The sequence below is a fragment of the Rattus norvegicus genome, chromosome 9 (genome assembly GCF_021556685.1).
Source record: "Rattus norvegicus strain SHRSP/BbbUtx chromosome 9, alternate assembly SHRSP_T2T, whole genome shotgun sequence".
NCBI lineage: Eukaryota > Metazoa > Chordata > Mammalia > Rodentia > Muridae > Rattus > Rattus norvegicus.
The window spans coordinates 96,109,339-96,122,756 of NC_141542.1; the positions used below are offsets into that span (position 1 = coordinate 96,109,339).

The 13,418-nt window shown below is 42.7% G+C and overlaps 2 protein-coding genes across 5 annotated transcripts in view; both read right to left on the reverse strand.

Moving 5' to 3' along the window:
• Ap1s3 (adaptor related protein complex 1 subunit sigma 3) overlaps nucleotides 1–13,418 on the reverse strand; it is a 59,412-nt gene that overhangs the window by 36,185 nt on the left and 9,809 nt on the right. For 2 of the 4 annotated variants that reach the window (XR_015628795.1, XM_087567087.1), the window contains exon 2: nucleotides 13,068–13,174. The exons of the other annotated variants lie outside the window; for them this stretch is intronic. Coding sequence is in view for 1 of the 2 variants with exons in the window: in XM_087567087.1 (XP_087423213.1) it covers nucleotides 13,068–13,142 (75 nt within the window). In the remaining variant the exon portion in view is untranslated. The remainder of the gene's footprint in view (nucleotides 1–13,067; nucleotides 13,175–13,418) is intronic. 4 annotated transcript variants of the gene reach the window in all.
• Nucleotides 13,145–13,418, reverse strand: part of Wdfy1 (WD repeat and FYVE domain containing 1) — a 93,054-nt gene continuing 92,780 nt past the window's right edge. The window contains exon 15 of the transcript XR_015628562.1: nucleotides 13,145–13,174. The gene's annotated coding sequence lies outside the window, so the exon portion shown is untranslated. The remainder of the gene's footprint in view (nucleotides 13,175–13,418) is intronic.

Below are 13,418 nucleotides of genomic sequence, written 5' to 3' on the forward strand. Positions count from 1 at the left end.
AGAAGGGTTTAAATGAAGGATCCTATCTAGTTCCCTAAACTATGTGGGAAAATATTATATACAGGTGTATTTCAACTGATTACATTGTATTTGAGCCATTTCTGCTCCTTTACCCATCCTCCCAGGAGTAACCCCAATAAAACTCACTCACCACAAAAAGGTTTCTAACATATAAAAGTATTTCCTGATAACATACACTGTAAAAATTATCAACAGTCGTTGTCTTTTTAAACTGCCAGTAATGAATTTCACCTTTAAAAATGACTATAGCTGCAATGTCTATTAGTGGGTAGGATGTGGCATTGGATGAAAGGAATGGCAACGTTTCGGTGTCAAAACTTCACAAGCTCAAATGCAGCAGAGGCCGATCTTTATCTAGAACTTCGCCTCCTCTCAGACATGTTTGCCCACAGTTTGAAGCTATCAATAGCTCATTCATTATACTGGAAGGAGCCTTTGTTCTGAGTTTTTGCTCTGTTACTTTGACTTTGGGATTTTGAAGAGAGTCTCCCTGCTACATTCCTCGAGTTGCATCCACATCCCCAGGGCTAGAATAAGTGTGCGTCGCTGCATCCGATGTTTCTGAAATTCCTATTCCATTCCAACATTTACAATTCTCAAGGAAGGCATCTGATCCAGGCCCAACGGTAAAAAAGGCAGAATCAGGAAGATCACAACAATTAAAATCAGGCCTAGGGGGTGCAAGTCTGTAATCTCAGCTAATAACAAAGCGGAGGCAGGAGGTTGCCCAGTTCAAGGCCAGTCTGGACTCAGTGGAAGCAGCATTTTTTTTTTCCTTATAGACCTAAAAGAGGAGGGTGTTTAGTCAAAGGTAAATGAAGAATGATCAGAAATATAAGAAAGTTCTGGAACAGCTGGTACTACATAGGCAGACGGTGTCTCAAAACAAAAACAAAAATGAACAAAAAGAAGCAACATTCTAAAATAAATATAGTCCAGGAACAGTCTCAAGATAACATTTTTTTGCACATGCAACTGAAATAAATCTACATCTCTAACTATGTAAGCCATTATATTATGGAGTCAAAGTTAGACGACATCCCTATTTCTATAGCCTACTTACGGATGTCTAAATTAAATTAACATAAATTTGCATATTGGCTGATAGCACAGACCCGACTGAGCTCTCTGTGACTGTCTAAACCCACTTAGAAGGAAGTTCAACCTTCTGTGATGTTGCCAAAGGCAAGTAATCCTATCAGCGTCAGTCAGTAAGAAATACATACTTTCAGGCTGGAGAGATGGCTCAGAGGTTAAGAGCACTGCCTGCTCTTCCTGAGGTCCTGAGTTCAAATCCCAGCAACCACATGGTGGCTCACAACCATCTGTAATGGGATCTGATGCCCTCTTCTGGCCTGCAGGTATACATGCGGGCAGAATGCATAATAAAAATAAATAAATCTTTAAAAAGAAAAAGAAATATATATTTTCTTGTAAGTCACTGATACTCAAAAAAGACAACCTACACCATCTCCAAGATCTCCCACACACAACCATGTCACTGTTTCTTTATAACTCTGTTCTTTGGAAAGTTAAAGCTCAGTTTAAAATCAAATGCAGCCAAATAACTTTCTATTCACATCCAAGGTGAGTCAAGAGCATCTAATAAAATGGCACACGGAATTAAATGATATCCGTATGGTTTCTAACGCTTGGAATCCATGGTGTGACTTCAATGTAACATTCTTGGGTGTCACCTCAGGTAATGATGAATGGTTTCATTCTCAACTAGCGTGGGGGTCAGCATGATGTGGTTTAAAACATAAGTTACTCAAAATTCCAAGATTACGGATTATCTCTGGGACGGCAATTGTATGCTTAAGCTTGGAAACCACTGTGGGGAAAGTGAGGCGAGACTCGACCATGAAGGTGGACGTGTGAAACACGGAGGGTACTTAACAGTGAACAGTGAGCACTGAGAACAACAGGCATAGCACAAAGGAGAGAGGACGGGATGCCTTCAACTTAGGAGAAACAGAATTTTAGACCATCCATACCACGGGTTTTCACTTGACAAAGGTATAGTGAGAGTCAGTAAGGAAAAGCATGTGACTCTCCCAGTTTAGGCAGCTACGTCCACTGCTGTGGGAGGTAGCTTGGTAGTGGAGTGGTCCACTAGCATGCATGAAGCCCTGAGTTCAATCCCCAGCAGCCTTGGGAGAGAAGGAGACGATAGCAGCTAAGTCTATGATTCCACTTTTATATTCAGGTCTGTCCCTGACTCCATTTTGGCAGAGGGACAGCTTTGCACAGTGATTGTGTTATACCCAAACCCTGCAAATCAGAGGCTGCAGACCTGGGCAATGAGCGAGCAGGAAGAACCACTAATTCGCTTCTCAGTTAAACTGCAGTCAGGAGCCCCGCCTGGCGCATCACTGCGGGAGGAGAAAGAGGAGAGTAGTTTTTGGCGAGCGGAAGGGAGTTTTTAGAAAGAGAGTGAAGGAAAAATCTGAAAACTGTGTTCAGATGTCCATCTCAAGTACCTATACTTTGGAAAAGGCTTGATTTCTAAGCAGTACCGCCCGGCACAGGCCACTCTATAATAAGATGACATCAACCCAGACTAACGGCTGTTCGCAGGCTTAAAGTTCATACACGTACTACAAGCCCATGAGTTAAACCAGTAAGAAAGAATTCCTGAGTGAACCACAGCAGAAACTCTGTGTGCGTGTGTGTGTGTGTGTGTGTGTGTGTGTGTGTGTGTGTGTATGCACATTCGCGCACGCATGGCGACCTGAGGCTGATGATGGCATCACCTTGATCGCTCTGTCATCATACATATATATATGTATGTATATATATATATATATATATATATACATAAATAATTCACTCAGTCAAACCCAGAGGCCATGATAAGACAGGTCTCCCTAGTCAACTCGTGTTGAAGATCTGTTGCCTCCGCTTTCTGAGTCTGGAATTACAGGTGGGCTCCCATGCACAAGCCTATCATGCATTTACAAGGGGTCTGGGCATCCAAACTCTACGCCTCTTGTGTGAATGGTAAGAATCTCAACTATAGCGCCTTCTCCCCAGCCTGGCTTCCAGTGCTTCTGCAGATGAACGGTTGTTGCCTTCATGTTTCTAACATCCATTGCTGCACTGCTGATCGTAATACAGAAGCAATCAGTCTCCAACTTTATTCTTCTTTAAACAATCCATCAGTGAATCTAGATGTCTATCCAGCATAATCATAAATGACTCTAGCCAAAATATGTAAATGCCTCATTGTAGTTCAGAATAAAACCTAATGTTATAAATTTTTAAATGAATTTCGAAAATATCTGGCATTTCTCATAGGCCAACTGTTTAACTTAAAATTATAAATTACAAGCTTGTGGAAACTGGGTTTTGGCTTTGTTTTTATTGTAACTGTGTATTGATTGTATGTAATGTATTTATCTTTCTCAGAATTTTGCAGATTACAGTGATGCCGAGGTTGAATTTGAATACTTGGTGCCTGAAGCACTCTGAACATATGAGAAACCTCCATCTCTAATGCCAGTTGGCCTCAGAGAGCATCAAACACCATTCCAAAGAGTTGGCGTTCCTTCTTACTAAACAGATTTTACCAAATTACAGAGAAATAAAGAACACCAGCCAGAAAGATCATCCAAACTGTAAACTCCAGAAAAAAAGGAAATTAGAACCTGGCACCGTGGCTCACACTTGTAATCCCAGTCCTCGGGAGACTAAGGCATGAAGGGTTTATAAAGCCAAAGCAAGCCGGCCACCGCCATGAGGGGAATCCTAAACTAACCCTGCCTACAGAGTACAAAAGCCTGTTCGGGGAGGGGATAATCGTCTTTATTTGGTAGTGTAGCTACTAGCCCGTTGTTTCACTGGAGGATGGATATGAAACTGGGATGAGCAACTGGGAGTGGATACATTGTAGACATGTGTGACATTCTCAAAGAAGATGTGGAGGAAGAGGACGATGACTAAGACGATGAAATAATTTATTCACAACTGGGAGGGGTGATTAAAAAGTAGGTTTGAGGGTTGGGGATTTAGCTCAGTGGTAGAGCGCTTGCCTAGCAAGCACAAGGTCCTGGGTTCGGTCCTCAGCTCCGAAAAAAAAAAAAAAAAAAAAAAAAAAAAGAAGAGAAAAAAAAAAAAAAAAGTAGGTTTGGCTGGGTAGGGTGGCACATGTCTTTAATCCCAGCCCTCGGGAGGCAGAGGCAGGGGGATCTTTGTGAGTCAGAGGCGGGGCTGGTCTATCGAGAGATTTCCAGAACAGCCAGAGCTGTCTCAAAAACAAAGCAAGCAAAAGACTAGCTCTGGATACAAAATAAGTTTCAGGCCAGCCTGGGCTTCCCATTGCGGTTCATCTCGAAACAAGAACAAAAATCAAGTATCAAATCAGACTTGGGCAAAATGCTAAAGAAACCACAGAGCCTCCTGCAGGCACTTCTGTCAAGAGAAAAAGGCAGCTTCCAACTGAAAAGGGACCACTGCCTTCAGAAGCTCTAGCCTAAGTGGCACCTCCCAGAATTTATAGGAGACTCCAAGTTCATGCTTCGGATAAGCACTGGTCACACTCGAGATGCTTTCTATTTTATTTTTTATTATCTAAACAGCATGTTGTTTTATAGCATTTTAGCTACATACAAACTATATTCTCCCCTATACAACTTTCTTGCTTGGAGGCCTGTTCCCTGTGACAGGGTCTCATGGGGCACAGGATGATCTAGAGTTTGCTATGAAGTGGATGACCTTGAACTCCTGAGCCTCCTGCCTCCACCTCCTGACTGCTGGCAGTACATTTGTGCACACCCTCGCCCAGCTCTCGGTCCCACTGCCTCTACCTCCTGAGTGCAGGATTACAGTACTGCTCCCTGGTACCTGTGTACACTGCACATTTTGCGTATCCATTCTGCAGTCAACAGACAGCTGAGTGGCTTCTACTCTTTGGTTACTGTAAGCAATGTTGCTACAAATACGGGTGTGGAACCGCCTCTACCAGGCCCTTCTCTGAGTTCTTGGGAGCACATACTCAAAAATCACATAGTTTTTCTGTATTCAATTTCTGAGGATCTTCCATACTGTGTTTCACAAGTGGCTTCGGTATTTTACATGCTGCCACACTGCACCATAGTCCTAAGCCCTTCATGCGCTCACTGATGCTTCCTATTTTCTGCTTTGATATGACGCCTGTGCTACGCCATCTAATGATGACTTTGACTAATGACCGATGATGCTGGACACTTTTTTTTTTTTTTTTTTGGTTCTTTTTTTCGGAGCTGGGGACCGAACCCAGGGCCTTGTGCTTCCTAGGTAAGCGCTCTACCACTGAGCTAAATCCTCAGCCCCAATGCTGGACACTCTTATGAGTCTACCAGTCCTTTCTATTCAGTGTTTGGAGAAATAGCTACTTGAGCCCTTTGCTTTCCTTCAGGGAATACAAACATTCCATCTAAATACAACTGCAGACTTGGCAACATTTTGAGTGTCAATTTTGAGTTTATATTTTTGATATGAACCTCGGCTTATGTCTTATGGCCTCTTAGACTATGATGGTGTAGTTCCACCTATGATACCCTTCCAGTGGTGACCCTTGCTTATTTCCTGCCCATTGTAATTGAGTCACGACAATAACACACTATAGCCTCAGACCACAGCGAGGCATCATGGTATAACCAGAGTTTATCAAGAACCGTTTCTACAAAGCCACACAAGTTGACTGACATCTCTGGAGGACCGACCCTGGGATGATTCCACAACAAAGGTAGTTCTTGGGTCAGCAAGCACCAGCCACAAGCTTTATATCCCTCAGAAACCAATTATTACAGATTAGCATGAATACAGCATAAGCTCACCCAATGTTTCCCATATTTACATGTATGTGTGTAAGCCTTGGTAAAACCTCGTGGGCCCCCTTAAAGGGGCTTAAAGAAGCCGCTTCACAATTACAAAATTGAAACTCAGAGCAGCTGTGGTTAGAGGCCTTTTTTTTTTTTTTTTTGGAAGGCACCTGGGATTCCCAGAGTCTGACATTCCGAGTGCCCACTTTCCTCACGTGACTTCGTTGTACTGTTGACCAATGAGATCAACAGTAAATGGAGCTGTGGAAGGAAGGATGACCAACATAGCAAACGTAATGTTACTGGGCATGATGTGGAATATAACAGTCATAACTTAGTCATAACTTAGTCATAACTTTGTGTTACGGTTTTAATTCCTCAATCTCCAATGTGTTCAAACACATGGTAATTATTCCCCATCGTTTTAGATGGAGTAACTGGGTTAGGGATGATGAATGAATATCAATGGTAAATTATTTGTCTACAAGGTACAAAGCCCTGCTTTTGATCACCAGTGCTGAAATAAAAAAAGAGGTAACTAAAACAGGGCCCTTCTGAGCAGGCCCCCAGACCTTAGCACAACTGACTCCATAATAGAAGCACCATTCAGGCCATAAAACTCAGCACGTAGATAGCACCAGCAGCCAAAATGAAAACAAAGGCCCAATCTATCAGAGTCTATAGTCCTGAGAATGTCTCTACGTGTACTAACCTTGCATTCTGGCTTCTGTAGTTCTGCTTCTGAATAACTGTTCTTGTTAACTGAAGTGTGTCAACCCAGAACATTGTTTTTGAGCTTAAATGCCTATGCTGAGAAAGGCTTGGTGCTAATAATGACTTTCTATTGTCTAAGCAGTCTTTCCCATAACAGTAACAGATGAAATAATCTAGCCAAAATCATCCAACTATTAACAATAAAATTATAGCCAGGGAGATAGAAGATTCTCCAATTCTGGATATTTTATCTACTGTAGGTGTCTAGACGATAGAGCTATGCTAAATCCAGTAAGACACAATCCCACACAGCCTCTGTAAACCATTTTCCAAAATACAGACCCTAGGAACACATACAGATGGGGCAGCATACATGCAAAAATCCACAAAATGAGAAGCAGCTCTTTTAGGTTGTCTTCATATCATAAAGTTCCTGGGGGTTAAAACTGTGGCATTACCCATGTTTTCATAATTAAATCCCAATGATGCTAAAACCCAGAGACACTCTGATACCTGCACATTATAAGTGTGTGTCGAACCACCAGTCCAAGTTCCTGGCATGTGCATTGGATCCATATGCTGTTATAAATACATCGAAAAGGTTTGCAGAAGGAAACTACACAGCAGTTTGTGCATGATGCATGTCCCAACCTGTTAAGCAAAAGCTTTAAAGTGTGCTACAACATGTACAGCCTTAAACACCTCATTTTCCCACATACTAGAACCTTCGAGAAATAGAAGTGGCCTGGTCTCTCCAAGTAAAAGAGGTCTTGACTTTGAGGAGTGCGGTCACTTAACAAGGTAGAGAAAAGAAATGCCAGGAAGAGGCTCTGGTGCATAGCTGGCATTGCTGGGTGCCATGCCCTGCACCTTGTTTTTCTGTCAATCATAGGTGGTAGCTGTTCCCCGCCTTTTGTTCTGTTCTACTCTACCTAGTTGACAATGCCCACAGTTTAATAAGGAAACAAAATATGAAGGTTGGCCTTCTCCCTCCTTGGACATCACCTATCTTGGAAACCAAACATACATGAAAGTTTAGAATCCAAACCATCTCTCAAGGCTCTGTGTTTGAGATTGGTTTACATTTTCACTGCTCGTGGGAACACCCACTATGTTTGAGACATGTTCCTCTTCTAAGCTAGAAACCCTTAGTTCTGTTTAATCAAGAAGAGGCTTTTATGTTAAACTAAAGGATTATCATGAAGAGTAGAGTGATGCCTTAATAGTGGTGCCTGATACTCCAGCATGAGGACCTGAGTTCAAATCCCCAGCATGCATGTATAAAGCCAGGGTTGACTGAAAGTACATCGTTAATTACAGTGTTTAGGGGCCAGAAGGGCATAAATGGGAGGCTTGCTAGGCCTTCCTGTGTAGCAACCTTGATCCAGGTTCAGTGAGAGGCCCTCCAGATTCACAAGAATCCTGAGGCTATATAGGGGGATTCAGGCTGACAGTAAAGGTAAGAACCTAATCATTTTTAAAATAAACACTGACAATTCTTTAAATATTTCTTGCTGAAACACTGAGGACACAGCCATCAGTCCTTGCTTGGTATGTTTTAGTCTGGACTGACAGGATGGCACACATCTACTTTGAGACAAAGAGGCTGGAGGTGCTAATTCCAGAAGGCATCAGTGGTTGACTTTGGAAACAATCCAAGAAAAGCGTAGCCTGAGGGAATTCGAGGCAGACCGAAAGTCATGGTTCTTTAGAGTGTGACCCAATTCCCAAGCGAACAGGTCCTCCTCTATAAAATCTAAATATTTTTAACTGCACAGGCAATAACGCAGGCCACTCTTCTCCACACAGCACCCTGCATTCCATCCAGCATAATACTATTGGGATGAACCTTATCACCCCTGGGCCACCGGATGAGTGAAGAATGCACGGAATTTGATGTAACACGCTTGATGACAAGTCTCTATGACAGACAGCAGATGGGTGCTCCATCCAACCCTGTGCAGCTGAACACCAACAAAAACTACTCTGCACATTCATTTCTCAAAAATAAATCAAGAGATTCGAGTTTGCTTTTTTTTTTTTTTTTCCCTGAGTAAAACCAGGTTCCAGGCCATGACCATACAAGGCTGCTTAGCGAAGAGTCATTTGTATCCACAACTGTTACAACCAATAGAAAGAAACAGTCGGCAGGTATAGGCAGGTTATGGGTTCTGTCAATGGACAGGTACGATGTCAAGACTGAGCTAGGAAGTGGCAGAGAGTGCTGCAACACCACAAACCCAGCCGCGGCCTGAGGACTTTCCACCACCTTGTACTCATACTTGCCGACAGACGAGTGTAGTCTCCAAATCTGTGTGGAGGGTGTGAAAGGGCCTTCTGATCACCAACGCAAGCCTTTGAGTAGTTGTCTCACACACCCGCACACACACACACAGGACCGCAGCAACTCTTATAAAAGAAAGCATTTAACTGGCGGGGAGCTCGGCAGCTTGTAGGCATGGTGCTGAGTACAGGGGTACATCATGGGGAACGCCTTTATTCTGTCTGCAGAAGCTTTCATCATGGCTCAATAACTAGCCCTTCCAGAAAATCAAGAAAAATCTTAAATGCCACAATGTTTTTACTCTGAGTGCAACACATGGGGTAGGCATGTGGATCTACCGATGTAACATAGGAGGAAGTACCCAGCATTAGACTGGCCGTGTGTTGGGTCATCATGGGGGAGTATCTTCGTACTGGTTTCATTTCACTCAGGCAATCCCAGGACCCATTACTTGATAGTGTAGCAGGCCTCCCACCCAAATTTCATTATTTGATTCCTTCCAGGGTCTTGTTCTGCCCTTACTGCATGACGTATGTGTTGTAACTAGACCTGTTAAATACTTATATTTCAAGAAGTGTTTTCTGGGAGAAGGCTACAGATGTTGTTAGGCCCCTTTTGCTGAAAATGATCACTCTTTCCATCTCTCCATAGAAAGTATTTCTCACCACTCTCCCTTGCCAAACACTCCAAATAGCCACTTTAAAATTCAGCAATCTAACCTAATTTTAGCAAGGTATAGTTTCAGAACACTCCGTAAAGTCATTGGCACACAAAAATCAATCTTAGCAGTTGGCAGTAAAGCTGGCGTTTAATTATCCATCTTTCAAGGGTGTTAGAAATATCTCAGTTTTTCCATAGTTAACATCAACAACAAAAAAAAAAAAAAAAAAAAAAGAGTTCTCTCTCTCTGCCTGGTTGGGTACTTTTGCTCAAAATCCTAAATTTTTTTACTTCTATATCCATGACTCTAGAATAGGACATAAATCTTAAGTTGTCAAATGTATTATGGGAGCACTCGTGTTACAAACATTTGCTACAAGCACAGCAATTACTACAGAGTCAGTGTGTTATGATCTCTCAGTTCTTATTAGTAAAATACAAGTATTTTCATGAGCTATATTTCATTATTTATTATATATATTAATAATTTTTTTTCATGAGTAGCTCAGAAACTGTAAAACTTGTTCACTGGGTAAAACGTCTTTTACTAAGCCAGAGGATGTGAAACACACACACACACACACACACACACACACACACAGAGTAAACAAATAAGTAAATAAGGTAAATAAGTTCAGGAAAAATGAAATTTAAACACTGGGGCATTTTTAAGTCTTAAAGTAACTTCAGTCAGATTTAGTATGATCTTTAAAAGACCAGAGTTTTGACCAGATGAGGTTACCACTGTGTAAGTTTTATTTGTCTGATGCCTGCTAATCTAATTGCGCCATAATTTGTTCTCTCTCATGATTTAAAAAGCACTTCTGATATCAGTGTACAGATAGGTTTTGATCCCAGACCTAAAGGGACATCTTGCAATTGATATCATAAATATCTTTTGCAAATGTCCGTGCCAGATAACAGGATTGGAGTTTTCCTATTGAGCCCTTGATGCTTTAAGACATCTCACTTTATTATTATGCTCATTTGGACTTCAATGGGGCTGCGCTGGCTGACGTGCGGCCACGCAGTACATATGTATCGCCTGAATTTTCTTCCAAATTGGTTGTAGCAAAGATCAAGTTCAAACTCAGCCTCTGACCTACAGGTGTGGTCATCCGGTTACCTAGCAAAACACAAAGCAAACACCGCAACTCTGGAGCCTCAAGTCAGCAACCGCTATACATCTATGTATAACCCTCCCCGATATAACTTCTACCATGGAAAATGGTGGAGCTGTAAGGAAGGACTTTGTTTAGTACTTGACTCAATCAGGATCGTCACACTGCTCATATCCCACACCTACAAAATGAGAACTCTCGAGTTGTTTTTTTTTTTTTAAATGTTAGCCAGATCTTCTGAAATTTTACTTTCATTCACACCCAGATGGTTGCACTTTTTCTCAGGATCCAGACTTCTAGAGATATGGAAGGATTGTTCTCAGGGAGAAAACAAACCCAACCCCAGACGCACCCATGCCAACCTCCTGCCAGGCCCCAAGACATTATCTTGCTAGAATTCAGTTTACTACTCGGTTCAGCTGTCCCTCTTTATTTCTGAAAGGCACTCCTCCTCAGCTTCGAATCTGCAGCAGCTGTGAAGACCCCGACCACAGCTTTCTGTTACATTATTCATAGATACCCACAGTTCAGGGTGATTGATCCTCCCATCTCCACCTTAGCCCTAGGATCACAGGCGTGCCATGCCCAGCTTCGCCAACAGCATCCCTAAGCCCGGCAGCCACTGGAATTTACTTTGGCTGCTGAGCTACTGTCCAAGGTGTTCCATCAGTGGGTGCTTTTCCTCCATATAGGAGAACACTCCGTTTATTCTTATTGATAGCACTGTTTGCAATACAAGAGATGGAACCCAGGGCTACATACACACACACACACACACACACACACACACACACACACACACACACACGGACATGCACGCACGTGTGCACATACACCTTACAAATATACTAACTACATGTGGGATTTGCGTATGTGATGAGTAGCAGGCACGTATGTGATGAGTACGCCTGCTATGGCACGTATGTGAAAGCCAGAGATCAACCTTGGGTGTTGGTCCTCACCTTCTACCTTGTCTGAAGTAAGGTTTCCCTGCTGCTTTGCTCATAGCTGGCCTATGAGTCTCTTTGTCTCCACCACTTTAAAAGAGCTGGGATTAGAGATGCTCACAGTACACGTCGGACTCCTCATACGGGTTCTTCTGGGCTTACATGTCCTTAATAAGCACCCCTCCTCTTTGTATTCTATTCCCCTCTTGGACACAGAGCCGACACTCTCAAACATGCATTCTTTTCTACAACACCAAAGGATCAGCTCACCCCTCAGGGGTCGGCCCAAAGCCTTTCTTTCCCATCTCTTCCCTGAATACCTGTGATGATTAAACATGAACTTCCCACTTCAGAGGTGTTTCCCACCCCTGTACTAGTCTACCTTAGCAATGCCCATGAGTGATTCCTCCTCAACATGAGCTTCTGGTAGAACAATCTTACACTTGCGGGCTCATCCTAGCAACCATAGCTGTTGAGAACAGAAGGTGGACAAAATTTCCTGACTTGTGCTAAGCACAGTCACTCTCCGGTTAGCATTTCCCCTGGACCAGTGAGCAGCTGAGTATGTTGATACATATTGGTTCTTTTTTTTTCTATTTTCTGATTAGAATTTTTCTGGAGTTCAATGGAAAGCCAGACTTCTTTGTATGTTGTATTTTATTCAAAATTATTCAAGAGAAAGACACCAGAAATAGGAGTCAGAGGTTCAAAATTATTAGGACAATTTGAATTGGGGGAAAAACATGAATCATTTGAGACCCTTTTCCTATTTCTCAAGGCTTATTTTATTTGATCATTCTCTCTTTTAACGGTATATTTTTTTAATTGTGTCTGGGGGGGTCATGTGAGGAGCGGATAGTATGTGTATGCGAGTGCTTTTCTGCAGAGGCTGGAGGTGTAAAGTCAGGGGACTGACATGGAGTCACAAGCGGTTGTGAGGTACTCACGGTAAGTGCTGGGAACTGAACGACTCCTCTACATGATCTGAGCCCTGTCTCCAGCCACCAGTTTGATTTTTTTTCTTCTTTGGTTATTTTTAATGTGAATTTTAAAATTTGTTCAAGAGACCATGCTTAAAATTGGCTAAACTCACCACTCTATACAGTGGTGTCCACTTACATGTGTATTAAGAGCTTTGACTTCCAGGGATAGGAAAGTGGTGCAGGAGAGCACTCTTGTAGCAGGGAAGGACCCTGGGTTCCATCTTTGGCACAAAGAAACAAAAAGAATTAACCTCATTTCTACTTGGAGCACATCAAAAAAATGCATGCCCTGACAGAAATGCTTCCACTGCAAACGAAAGGTATGAAGCGGTGGGGAGTGCCACGTCCTTCCCACCAAAGTCCAGCAGCAACAGAGTTCAAGCTATAGCCCCGTAAGATGTCTGAGACTGCATCTGTCCATTCACTTTATCTTCTATAAGGACTTTTCAAAATGGAAGACACTGAATGTATCCTTCTGGTTTGTTTTTAGAGACAGGGTCTCCCTCCGCATCCCAGGCTGACCCGGAACTCACCGTTACTCCAGGCTGTCCTGGAACACGTGACAGTCGTCCCAGTCTCAGTCTTTCAAATGCTTGGATTAGAGGCATGAGGCACCATGGCTGGCTGCGCTCCTAAGGCACTGAAAGCGTGAGATCAAATGGGTTTCTAAAGCCAGGGTTTACACACGCTCTATTTCAGCTGAGGATGTGACTGCACAGTAAAGAAACTGAACAAGTGACTCGGGCCTACCATCCCCATAACTAAGGGGGCAGGGGCTGTTGGATCAAATGTCCAAGGTGTGCACAGGCAATTTAGTGAGATGTGTCTCAAAAAATCAAATAAAAAGGCTGGGGGGCTGGAGAGATGGCTCAACGGTTAAAGAG